Genomic DNA, 12,549 nt, shown 5'->3' on the forward strand with positions numbered 1-12,549 from the left:
CAGCCAATATGTTCAGCGAAGCGGCTCAATTAAGCTGATACATCTCATGAAATAGACAAAAGGCTCACCAATTCTCTGAAAAACATGAACAAAAGCCGAATAAAAGTTCACAATGCTTCAAACACCAAACATATAAGACTGGTGGCAATCACACAAATCTGCTCTCATATGGAAAGGATCCATGGATAAGTGACCAAAAGATGTCAATTTAAATAACATTATAAATATAAATGACATCATATTTAGAAAGAACACACTTGACTAAATATCAATGTCACTGAACAACAAGAAATCAACAATGTATGGGCACTTAGATTGCAATTTCGGCAAAAGAAACATATCACTTTTCACCTGGGAACAATGAGAAACAAAACATACAAACTTATCTGTAAAACTCCTGATGTAAAGATTAAGAATTTTGATCTTCTTTTCAAGATCATAAAAATACAAGTCCTCACTGAATCGTATAAATGTATGAGCCCAAAGAAGCTACTTACCTCCAACTTTAACAAGATCAACAAAGTCATCCATGAAAATCACAAGCATGGAACAGGGTATAGACCCAACATCTAGAAGTTGCATGCTTTCTTGGATTCTTATTTCTTGATAATCATGAAAGGTTATGCTATCTCCTATCAATTGGAAAGAAGCACCTTGACAATCTTTCGAACTCTGCATGAAGAGCAAAACTATTATTAGCTCTCCATAGAGTTGAGTAGTCTCCAATAGTTATAAAATGGAATAGGTTAAAAAGAACAAAAGGTGATGTAGATTGGCCATCAGAGCATAAAATCATTGTCAAAGATAGGTAGAACCATAAAACCAAAGGATGTTTTTCACTTGATGAAATCACAACACCTTCAATTAAAAAAGGAAATAGAATACCATGGATGGGCAAGATGCGGGTATAGTTAATACAGTTCCAGCCTCTAGCTCGGGATGGCAGAGGAACCTATTCAATACACAAATAAACTAAGTTCGGTTGTCGTTATGATATAAACATACATACATGGCACTCAACACTCTTTGTAAGAAGAAACATAGAGATCATTGTATGTTAAGGAGTCTGCAATCTCTGCATGTATCTCACTCAACTCCTCAAAACTATGCTACCATTTTCAAGAAGCTAAGCCTCTCAATTTGCAAGTTTTTAAACAAGGGAAGCTTAAACTCGGATTGCAGACTTGCTCGCCTAGCTTTTAGCTTACAAGCTTATGTAAGGTAATTAATGGGCCAGTGTCTCCAGCAATGTAACATAACATGATAATCTTGCAACATTCAGATTTTGAAAAAAAAACTAACAACATTTAATTACTTGTGGAAAAGGCTATGAAGTGTCAACTCTAATTCAAGAAGAAACTTCCTTTGAATTCTTAAGAAAGGCCTCTATGGAGCCACAACAAATCACAATATAAACATGCTTTATCTTTACCTAATAATAAAGGGGTGATTGCTTCTGGCCTTACGCCATAATATGATTCTCATAGTATGTATGCACTAAACGTTTCTCTAAAATTCCTTCCTTCAAATGATCTTTCCTTCACAGGCTTGGGCTACATCCAAAAGTTATCACGTGTCTCACCTGGGCCTCAGCCCATCGATTGACCTAGCTATGGCAGACGGCCTAGCTGAAGTGGCGGCCCAAACAACAGATGTAGTCCGGCATGGAACGCAAAAATAATGTGCTTGCATGGGGGGTCGAGCTCCGAACGTGAAGTCAACTGTCAAAGTAAGCGTACAACTGAGCTAGCTCACCATTATGTATTTACCAGAGACGGTTTGTTCAAACATAGCACCACCTCGCAACTTTATGTCTAGACCCACCAATTTAAATATAGTGACAACTTGAAATCTGCAAGCCACATGAAAGATCAATAGGTAGAGGGAACAAACACAGTATACACATCCAATGACAATCCAGTTACGAAGTATAAACAATATACACATCCAGTGGCAATCCAGTTTTATGCCTCAAAAGCCTAATTCACATTTCAGAAGAGTTTGACCAAATAGATACATACCTTCATATGGCGAGACTGCTAGTTGAGTTGGACCACCACTTTATATTAGGTGTAATCTGCTACCCTTGTCAATTTCTTCCCACCAAGTAAACGATCGATTATGTATGGTTCCGCAGCAACGAATGAAGTTTCTTCCTAAAAAAGAAAAAGTACTTATGATCTTAAAGATATAACCAATAAACCATGGGGTGAATATTTTTTCTATTCAGAAGGTATATAAATTATGGTACTTTTGTTGCACTGCCCATTAAAGTCGTAGCTTACATTAAGCATCTATCATGGTTACCAATTTTGAGCTATTTCCAAAGAGGATACAACAATAAGAAGCCAAAAGTGTGAACCATTAATTTTTCAGCATGTACACCATGAGATTTCAGCATTACAGCAGTGCACAGATACAAACCTTCTCAGGCTGAGGTGCATCAGTATTTATATGGCCTTTGTACAACACTCATGGTGCGAAGATAGAAATACAACTACAAGGTACACTGATTTGAGTGCCCATCAATGGCAAGGGAAACGGTGTGTTGTGTATGAGTGATTATATATTTGTTATATGAGTGACCATCTCATATTTTCTAGTAATGCCAATCTTTGATCAGCTTTATCCTAGGGATAACTAAACAAAGAACAGTGGTTACCCAATTAAATCCCTTCATATGTAAACACCAAACAGAAAATTCTCAGGTAGCTCCAACTTGTCAAAACAACCTAAAAGAACTGTGGTTTATGCACCTAAGTGATGATGATATTGCCATGTAAGAGCATAATGGTCATACTATACTTGTTGCCAAATGCAACTATCATGAGTTTGCCACTCACCTCATAGATATGGTCATGAGTCAGTCTTTCGAGTAAGGTCATAGTGTAGAAACCACACTTCGATGGTATTACAACTGATACCTTTCATTCCTTTCACCATCATCCTGCAAATAGTAACACTTAAAGAGTGAAGGCCAAAATATTCAATACTACTTATGGGAAATAAAATCATAACAAATGACTCAACTGGAGTTGCAAAGATAATCCAGAGCTTTGCATAACTAATCTTTACAACAAAACCAACATCAGTAGCACTGTATGTTATGCAAAACAAGTAGAAGTAACACGCTTTTCTTCAGAATTCTTACAAGCAGGCATATAGTTGAGAGAATCAGACTTGAACGGCTAAAGGACATGGGGGAGAATTTTTACCTGCATCTGGTTGAAAGATACAGTCTTCCTGAATTCCTTGGCATTTTAGGACTACTAGTAGATGAACGTGGCGTAGGTGCTACCTGAGCCCATGTCTTAAAAGATGGCCTGGTGCGACTCGTTGGAGAAGTCTTTGTCGATCTTGTACCGCATCCGCCTATGTAAGGGCTGTCGTCAGCCTGGGCGGACCGCGGCAGCATTGCGCGCGTCCTGGATGAGGTCGTGGGGGGAGGAAGAGCGAGTCCATGAGGGCCCATGCATAGCAGAAGGGCTTGGCAAGGAGGTGTGCGGGAGAAGACCCGACCGGGCGCTGCGTGTTGATGTTGCCGCCTCCTTGCTGTTGATGCGTTTGTCGTGGGCGATCCCGGGGGACAGCGTCTCACCTTACCGGCCATAGACAAGAGAAAATGACGCGGTAGCACAAAGCGTTGGATCTGGTCAAGGATTCTGCTTCTACTGCGGTCGTGGCCTCTCTGATCTCCTCCCACCACCCGGCCGCGGCCTCTCTGATCCCCTCTCGGTGGCTCCTTGCAACTAGCGATGGTGAGAGAGAGGAGGAGAGGAGGCGGCGGCTGCGTTGACCTGTGAAACGAGATGAGGTCGTCCGGGGAAGAGTGCGAGACTGGCTCCTTTTTCTCTCTCTTTACCGTTTCTGTCCAATACGCGTACGCTTGCGTAGCCCTTTGCGACCCACTACCGTGTTTTTCTTTGTTGTATCTGCGATGACATGGACATCGCGGGAGTGCGCCATAGTCGCGTACCTTATTGTGTTCGATATGTGGTGTCCCATTTTATACTCCACAGTATATCTGACAGATGAGAACGGATAGTCGCCGAATGAAGGAATGTGTTGCTTGGACCAATAGGTAGTGGAGAAGAGTAATACAATGCGGGAAGGAGTATAATTTATGTGTAAAAAACATCCAAAACTGCCAACCGTCCGATTGAGATCCAGTGGTTCTTGGGGCGTTCGCCAAGATTTTGCTCCTGGCGAACGTGCTAAATATCATTATTGTTCTTCTATTATTGCCCTTGATACGTCGTTTTCACGTGTACCATGTGGATCATTACTCAAGCCAAGCTTGACCTGGCGATATAGGTGGTGACTAGTGGCTTGGCAAAACCGACGCGGGGACCTCATGTACTTCTGCTGTTTGCCTTTAAATAAGTTTGATTAGAGGCGCATAGACCAGACTCCAGAGCCCTTCAAGACGAAGAGGCCTCGCCTTTCTAGCTAAAGCTAAGCTACCTTGAGGAAATGGCCGCGGCGACTGGCATGATCATGCTGGCGGCGACTGGCATGATCATGCTGGCGGCGCTGGCGATCCTCACTCCGTCCGCCCGAGGGCTCGACCGCGCCGATTTCCCGCCGGTGTTCCTCTTCGGCGTCGCGACGTCTGCTTACCAGGTTAATGGAGCTTGGCCGGCTTCGGCGTCGTCTTTCTTTGCTTGCTGCTCGATCGGTCCCAACTCCAACGCATGCACTGTGATCTCTGCTTCCAGATCGAGGGCGCGTACCTGGAGGACGGCAAGGGCCTCAGCAACTGGGATGTGTTCACCCACACACGTAAGCGACCATTCCTTTATCTTCTTTATTATCTTTCTCCGATCCATGTGGCCGACGTTTTCCTGCTCGGCGAAACAGAGATAGCTATGGCTCACAAGGCCGTATGTATATAGTACTTCCTTCGTTCCATAATATAAGTGTTTTTAATATTGTCCGTTCCACAATATAAAAACGTTTTGGACACTACACACAGTGTTAAAAAAGCTCTTATATTATGAGACAGAGGGAGTAACAAGCATTTCGATGAATCAGACCCGCCAAAGCTGGACTGAATGCCTCTACTAATTAATTTATCACGTATGGTAATCATGCGGCTGGATTACTTTACTGCTGGCAAATTATCAGCCAGATACAGACATAAGCGATTTCCTGTTACATCTATCTACCTACCTATAGAGGATCCGTATACCTCGTTCCGCAAAATTCGGTTTACAGGATACCTCAAAACGTTTTTTCACGTTTTTATGGTACAACTTTTGTTTCGTTAGAACAAATCCTGTAAAAAAAGTTGTGCTCCCGACAAAATTATATAAAAGGCCCTAACAACAAAATCTAAATTACAATTGGGTTTTTCAATTCACAAGTCGTGCTCGCGCCGGCCGAGCTCTTGCTGCGGCGCCATTGCCGGAGGCTCCTCCCACTGCTGTTGTTGGCGCGCACCCGCGTCGGACGTAGTCGAGCTCCTTCTTGTGCCCATGGCCGAGCTTCTGCTGGCGCCTCGCTAGCAAGCTAGCTAGTGCGTTGCTGCTGCACGGGTGGCCAGCGACGAGCGCGTACGGCGGCAAGCGGCGGGCGGCGCCGCCAGTGTGCGGCTGTTCGTGTGCGGCGGTGGGGGTGAGATCTGGCAGGAATCGAGCTCGCGAGTCCATGGCGCCGGCTGCGAGGGAAGTGGTTGGTGCGAAATTTTCCTGCCGTCAAGGATAGAGGATACTGCAAAAGGATGGCAGAATCCCGCACTTATAGAGGAATTGGGCTCGCGGATGCAGGGTTCCATGAAACAAATTCCGAAAAAGTCAGATTTGGCAGATCTATTTGGGCTTGGGGATACAGGGTGGATCCGTAAACCGACCGTTATTATGACGGACGGACCGGTTTGCGGGATCTGCTAGATATGTTTTGATACTAGAGTCCAGAAAAATTTAACCTTGAAAGATTCAGTTTTGAGCAGTGAGATCCCTAGGTCGGACTTGAAAGATTTGGATGCCGGGACCGTTTTCACGGTCACGGATTGCAGGTGTCGCAGCAAACACATAAACATTGCCTTTTCCTCGGTTTCAGTTTCCTCGAGTTTATAACATTGAAAGAAGAGGAGCACTCAGTCCTTTGCAACCATAGAACAAAATCCTATCAGATACTTGGGCTTGGTCTGGAATATAATATAAACTGACGAGATACCTGATCAGATAAAAGATAAAAATGAATATAAATGAAAAAAATAAAAAATAAAGTTTTCTAAGTAATAGTAAATTTAGAATTTTGGCCAAACACTTTCTTTTACAAGAGGGCTTAAATAATAGCAGGTGACGACTAGCCTGAATGGTGCATGCGTCGGACTTCCTCGGTTCACAAGACAAGCTAGCAAGCATAGTGTTATATTTTGTTGAGTAGATTGTGGAACCTACACACAAGTGTTGGAGTTCATAGATATATCTTGTACGTGTAAGCTTTGATTGATCGATCTAATGGAACTTACGGTACAAGGTATGTGTATATATGCGAAGTTAGAGTTCAATTAATCTTGAGATGAGGCTGATGATCAAAGGCTTGGTCAGTGGACGAACGAAATATTCTTTTTGCTGAATTGACACATGCGTGCGTTTCAAAAATCTGATGATGTGGCATAAGTGCTGGGATGGAATAGTTGCATGTTGAGATGAGGTGGACAGTTTGCATATCAAGAGAAATAGGATAGTGAGAATGAACTATTTATGTATTATAGATGTGTAGTTTTCTAAACAAAGAAAATGACATAAAAACTAAAAGTAAATCAAAATATTGAACTTTTCTAAGGAAGAGTGAATTAGTGAGATTGGTATCACCTTTAATAAGAAAATTTTGCACAAAAATTTGCGCTTTTTCACAATATGCAAGAATAAGTATATGAATAGTGTCATTTTTGCAAACAAGAAGTTTACTAAGAAGGAATGAATTAGAGTACTTGTTATTTAACCCATTAAAGAAGAAATCAATTGAAGTAAAAACTAAAATAAAATAAAAATAAAAAGTTCCTAAGAAAAAAATTGAAATAGTGGCATTGGTATTACGAAGAAAGAAAGTACAAGTATTGAAACAGCCAAAATTTGCACACAATTTGGGCAAAAATTGTGTTTTTTTATCATATGCAAATACAAGCATATAATAGTGGAATTTTTGAAAAAAAAATCGTAAGAAGGAGCGAATTAGTGGCATTGGTATTACCCTTAAAGAAGATAAATAAATAAATGGAAACTAAAACGACAAAATATAAGTAATGAAGTTTTCAAATAAAAACTGAATTAGTGGCATTAGTATTACCCTTTAAGGGAAAAATAAATCAAAAAAAAAAAATTAAAACAAAAAATGACAAATGTTACAAATAATTTACATAGAAGTTCTTTTTCTATAATATGCAAGAATAAGCAAATAATACTATAATTTTGCAAAAAAATGTAGTTTTGTAAGAAAGGATGAATAATGTCATTCGTATTATTCTTAAAAAAGAAAGAAAATAACATAAGAACAAACAATCAAAATAATGAAGTTTTGTAGGAAAAAAGTGAAGTAGTGACATTGGTGTTAACCTTTCAGAAAAAATGTGAAAAAAGTTGCACACAATTTTGCAATGAAATTACACTTTTTAAATATGCAAGGAATAAGCATATAATGGTGTAATTTTCATGCTCTAGTGTAATTTACACACATATTGTAGAATACTTGTGTATATACATTTCCACTCATCCAACATGCCACAAATACCAATTTAGAGAAAATAAAAATATATTATTTTGTTTGAAAGAAAACCAAAAGGAGAAAACATGTAGAACTAAAAAGTATGCAATGTATAGTTCAGCATAAGAAAAAGTCAATTTACCTCAAACAGGGACAAGTCCAAAACAAGCTTAAGGAAAGAAATTGACTTAGCCCAAACAGGGGAAGTAAAAAAATTAGGCTAAGAAGACATGAAACAACACAAGGAAAAAAAATAACATGAGTCTTGACAAAAGAATTCACTGTCATAAAATTGACTTATCCAAATTTAAAGATCAGACAACTTGCATATAGCTAAAGTGTTAAAAGAAACGGCGTCGCATAGGAGTATCTTTTATTATCTCTAGCAAGAGGGTTTTGAATATTAATTGTTCACTAGATGTGTATTCTTATCAGACAGTGATGCCACAACTGCAGCAACATTTTGCGGATAATCATGCGAGTGGCTATAGTGTGCTTACTCACCTGTTTATCCGTGTACCATATGGTCATTGCTGTCTTTTTTTCTTTTTGATAATGGATATTTTCATCAGTATATCAACGTGATACAGCCACACGAATATCCGACCTCTACATAATACAATGCACACATGGCTGTCATGTCAATCAACTAATACCAGGGCAATTCTCATGCATGGCTTTTGAAAGAAGAGCATTTCACACGCACATGTGATCCTCTATTTTTTTTAAAAATATTAAAAACTTGTTTGCCTCTGGATTTTTGTTTGTTTGCTGCAGCTAGAAGAATTAAGGATGGACGGAATGGGGACATAGCGGATGATCACTACCATCGTTACATGGTAAACCAGATGATACCCAACGTACTGCTGCGGGAATTGGTTGATGAAATTTTAGGTTGATAACATGAGAACCAAAATTTAAAATACAATTATTATATCTTAGTATATAGGTAGAATAGATAAATGAAAAACATTTTCTCATGCGTTGTTGAATGTTGTGATGGTTTTTTTCTTCTCATGCATGCTTGCATGTTGATGTGAGTCTTATCCCATTTATAGTTGTAAGGTGAGGTGACATGCTTTCATGTTGAGATAAATAAATTAATGGGGATGACTCTTAGCTATATACTAGATGATGCCCCGTGCATTTCTGCGAGAATCTGCTAAAATAAATGTATAAATGGTTGCTACAAAAACATGTAAAACTAATAGAAATAATATGTAATTTGTTTATTTCTAATTTGAAGCGTTTAAAAAAATTGAAGTTAAAAGTGTCATTGTTAACAAAAATGTGAAGGTCAACTATATAGATGTATTGCAATCGCACAACACATATACTGTCAAATTCAAAATCTAATGCAAAAAAATACTAGTGAATAATTAACATGATGTATGATGTGACCGCCGTTGTATGCATAGAGTAATCCAAAAAATATAATTTATGACTTGCATGCATGACTTTATTGGCATGATTTACATGGCTAAAAATATTGGTAGTGGGTTCTACCTATTTAAATATACTCCAGATAGCAAAGCAGCAAATCACTAGTAACTGCCGTCTGATGCATGATGCGTCTTGCTGCTTGCTCACGTAATTCTGACACTGTCTTGAGCAGGAGGACGTGGAGATTATACATAGTTTGGGGGTCGACTCCTACAGGTTCTCAATCTCATGGGCGAGAATCCTACCAAGTATGAACGCCAAGAAGAATACACGATTAGCACTAATAAGGTTTTTGCGGTTTAGTGGTCACGGTTAGTTGCTTAGCTAATTAATTGTCGTTGAATTATATCATCGTAGGAGGTCAGCTTGGAGGCGTTAATTCAGCCGGAATAGCCTTCTATGACCGCCTGATCACGGCACTCCTTCAGAAAGGTATAGTCTCTCCGTGTCTCACACGCTACATCTCTGAAATGGTACCAGTTTCGACTACTGCCTCGGTTTCATTAATGCACTGCATATACATTTTTTGAAAAGTCAAACTTTACAAGTTTTTATCAAATTTATAGAAAGAACTATTTATATCTAGAATACTAAACATATAAAATATGAAACTACTCCTTATAATAAATCTAATGATACATGCTTGGCATTCTAGCTGTAAATATTTTTTTCCAAAAACTGTATCAAAGTTTGTGAGGTTTGATTTTTCAAAAAAAATCTATATGCACAACATTATGAAACGAAGGGTGTATACTTTGCACAAGTGCGGCGCTGGTTTCCCTTGGTACAAAATTGCCACATGGAGTAGTAATCTTCAACGAGGAGCAAACCTATAACGTACGTACGCGTGTCACTAACTGCCGAAAATGTCAAGCAGGGATAGAGCCGTTCGTGACACTGCATCACTTTGACATGCCGCAAGAACTGGAGACCCGGTACGGCAGTTGGCTGGGCGCTGGAATCAGGTAGGTCAGGTGCACATGCCATGCTTCTGGTTGCCTCAAACTAACTAACGTTCCTGCCAGGGAGGAGTTCGGCTACTACGCGGACGTGTGCTTCAAGGCGTTCGGCGACCGGGTCAGGTTCTGGACCACCTTCAACGAGCCCAACCTGTTCGCCAAGTTCGCCTACATGCTGGGCAACTACCCTCCCGCGCACTGCTCACCGCCGTTCGGGACCTGCAACAGTGGGAACTCTCGCCGGGAGCCCTACGTCGCGGCTCACAACATGCTGCTGTCGCATGCTGCCGCCGTCGAGAACTACAAGAAGAATTACCAGGTGAAACCAACAGAAATGTTGCTCTGTCGTACTGGGTAGCCATTTCAGTGGATCTCAAAAGCAGAGGCGCCTTTGCCTTAGCCGTTTTTGATGCGTGTGTACATGCTAGGCAACGCAAGGCGGATCGATCGGGATTGTGATCGCGATGAAATGGTATGAGCCGCTGACCAACTCCACCGAGGATATCTTGGCAGCAAGACGGGCGTTGTCCTTCGAGGTGGATTGGTAAGTCCCTTTTTTTCTTTCAGTAACACTGTTATGCTCCAAAAATATGAAAGTGTTCATACCAACTTTACCCATGTTGGTGTTGGAAACAATGTGATGGCTATCGTTAGTATAATTTTTATAATCTACTCATAAATATGAATGACATAGATGGACCTACCAGAAATAATTCGGCATACAGATGGATGAAAACTAGCATGACATCTACAATGAAGTAAACCCTGGTTGCATAGATGAGAACATCGCAATCTGATCGACTAACAAAATATTCGCGTGGTGAATTTCCTTACAGCGGGGTTTCTCACGAAAATGACAATGGGGAGTCGAGTAAGTCGTGGATGAAGATAAAGTAGTGGACGTAGATGAAGTCAAGGAAGAAGGGTAAAACAGTCCTCCTAGCACTGCTAAGAAATATTAGCACCTGGCTACCTGTGTAGATTGCTAGTCTCCGTGGTTCGTCCGGAGACTACTGGTGTACGGTTGCCCCACCACACGACAAGAAGAGGATCGATGGTGGTGAGCGCATCAGAGAACTGAAGAATGGTGTTTGGAGTGATGACTAGAGAGAGAGAGAGAGAGAGAGAGAGAGGCGTCTCGCTCTTATAGGGTCGTACCGATAACTCCTAGGCAAAACGAACGTCAATATAGATGCCAGAAACCACCACTGACACATCTTCACTACCCACGACCCACTAACCACACGATTACATGCATAATTAACCGCAGTACGTGTGTTAGACCATTGTGGGTGGATAAGGTAAAGACCGAACTGACAAAAAAAAAACTACAAATCCATACACTTACCATAGTTCTTTCTTGACCTCTTATCCAAAAGGACCATGTGAGATGCCCTTATATGTTGGTTCAATCTTTCTCCCTAGGTCGTATGAGACAAAAATCCACATACCTTCCACACTCCTTTGACATCTACGAATTTCTGAATTATGTTTGGGCTCAATCCACTTTGAGCCAGAGGCCAAAGGGCCCATAAATTCGAACAATTAGTGCTATGATTTTTGTAACATTTCTTTTTATTTTTTAGGTTTCTGGATCCGATATTCTTTGGTGACTATCCCAGAGAAATGTGTGAGATGTTATCATCAAACTTACCAAAGTTTACCTCAGAAGAGAAGAGGCTGCTACGGAAGAACAACGCAGATTTTATCGGGCTAAATCATTACACATCGATTTACGCCAAGGATTGCATCTCTTCTCCATGCGACCTTGAGACTTATGAGGGAAATGCGCTGGTGCAAGCTGTAGGTGAAAGAGACGGCGTGACAATTGGAAAACCAGTAAGAACTGCTTCCACCTATTAATATCTTATACACTCTTCATCTCTCTGTGACATGTTTGTATATATGGTGATCAACCTGGCAGACTGCAATTCATGGTTACTATGATGTTCCGGAAGGTATGGAGCTAATCGTCAAGTATGTCAATCAGAGATACAAGAACACGCCTGTCTATGTTACCGAAAATGGTGAGTAGCTAGGGCATCCAGAATTAACAATGCAGTCAGTAAACTCACAGGAAGGTTGAGAAGTCAGTATGTTCTTAACGATCATGTGTTTTTTATGCTTTATTTCAGGCTACTCGCAGTTTAGTGACAATAGTATGGAGGACTTGATCAATGACGTTGGAAGAGTAAACTACCTCCAGGGCTATCTCACAAGCATCTCTTCAGCAGTCAGGTGACGTGCAGCCATCTGCTATCTGCATCATGCGCAAACACATTGGGTTCTACATCATTTACCAATGTCACCATAAATAGAGTTCTTAGGAAGGTTTATGGTTTATTGAAATAATATGATATCTACCAATATCCTCATAACGAAGAAAGCCCGTTTCAACAAGTATCCTTGACACTGGCGGAGCTAGGCAAGATGCGTT

General features: G+C 40.6%; 1 protein-coding gene across 2 annotated transcripts in view; it reads left to right on the forward strand.

Moving 5' to 3' along the window:
- The first annotated feature begins 4,385 nt into the window (after positions 1 to 4,385).
- The window catches only part of LOC119355877 (beta-glucosidase 16-like), a 9,602-nt gene continuing 1,438 nt past the window's right edge, over positions 4,386 to 12,549 (forward strand). The window contains exons 1-11 of one of the 2 annotated variants that reach the window (XM_037622760.1): positions 4,386 to 4,623; positions 4,719 to 4,782; positions 8,488 to 8,549; positions 9,326 to 9,401; positions 9,511 to 9,585; positions 10,031 to 10,118; positions 10,179 to 10,431; positions 10,541 to 10,656; positions 11,699 to 11,951; positions 12,037 to 12,139; positions 12,248 to 12,350. In XM_037622760.1, the coding sequence (XP_037478657.1) occupies positions 4,474 to 4,623; positions 4,719 to 4,782; positions 8,488 to 8,549; positions 9,326 to 9,401; positions 9,511 to 9,585; positions 10,031 to 10,118; positions 10,179 to 10,431; positions 10,541 to 10,656; positions 11,699 to 11,951; positions 12,037 to 12,139; positions 12,248 to 12,350 (1,343 nt within the window). In that variant the 5' untranslated portion in view covers positions 4,386 to 4,473. The remainder of the gene's footprint in view (positions 4,624 to 4,718; positions 4,783 to 8,487; positions 8,550 to 9,325; positions 9,402 to 9,510; positions 9,586 to 10,030; positions 10,119 to 10,178; positions 10,432 to 10,540; positions 10,657 to 11,698; positions 11,952 to 12,036; positions 12,140 to 12,247; positions 12,351 to 12,549) is intronic. The other variant, XM_037622759.1, reaches the window with a different exon arrangement.

This window comes from Triticum dicoccoides, chromosome 2A (genome assembly GCF_002162155.2).
Source record: "Triticum dicoccoides isolate Atlit2015 ecotype Zavitan chromosome 2A, WEW_v2.0, whole genome shotgun sequence".
Taxonomy (NCBI): domain Eukaryota; kingdom Viridiplantae; phylum Streptophyta; class Magnoliopsida; order Poales; family Poaceae; genus Triticum; species Triticum dicoccoides.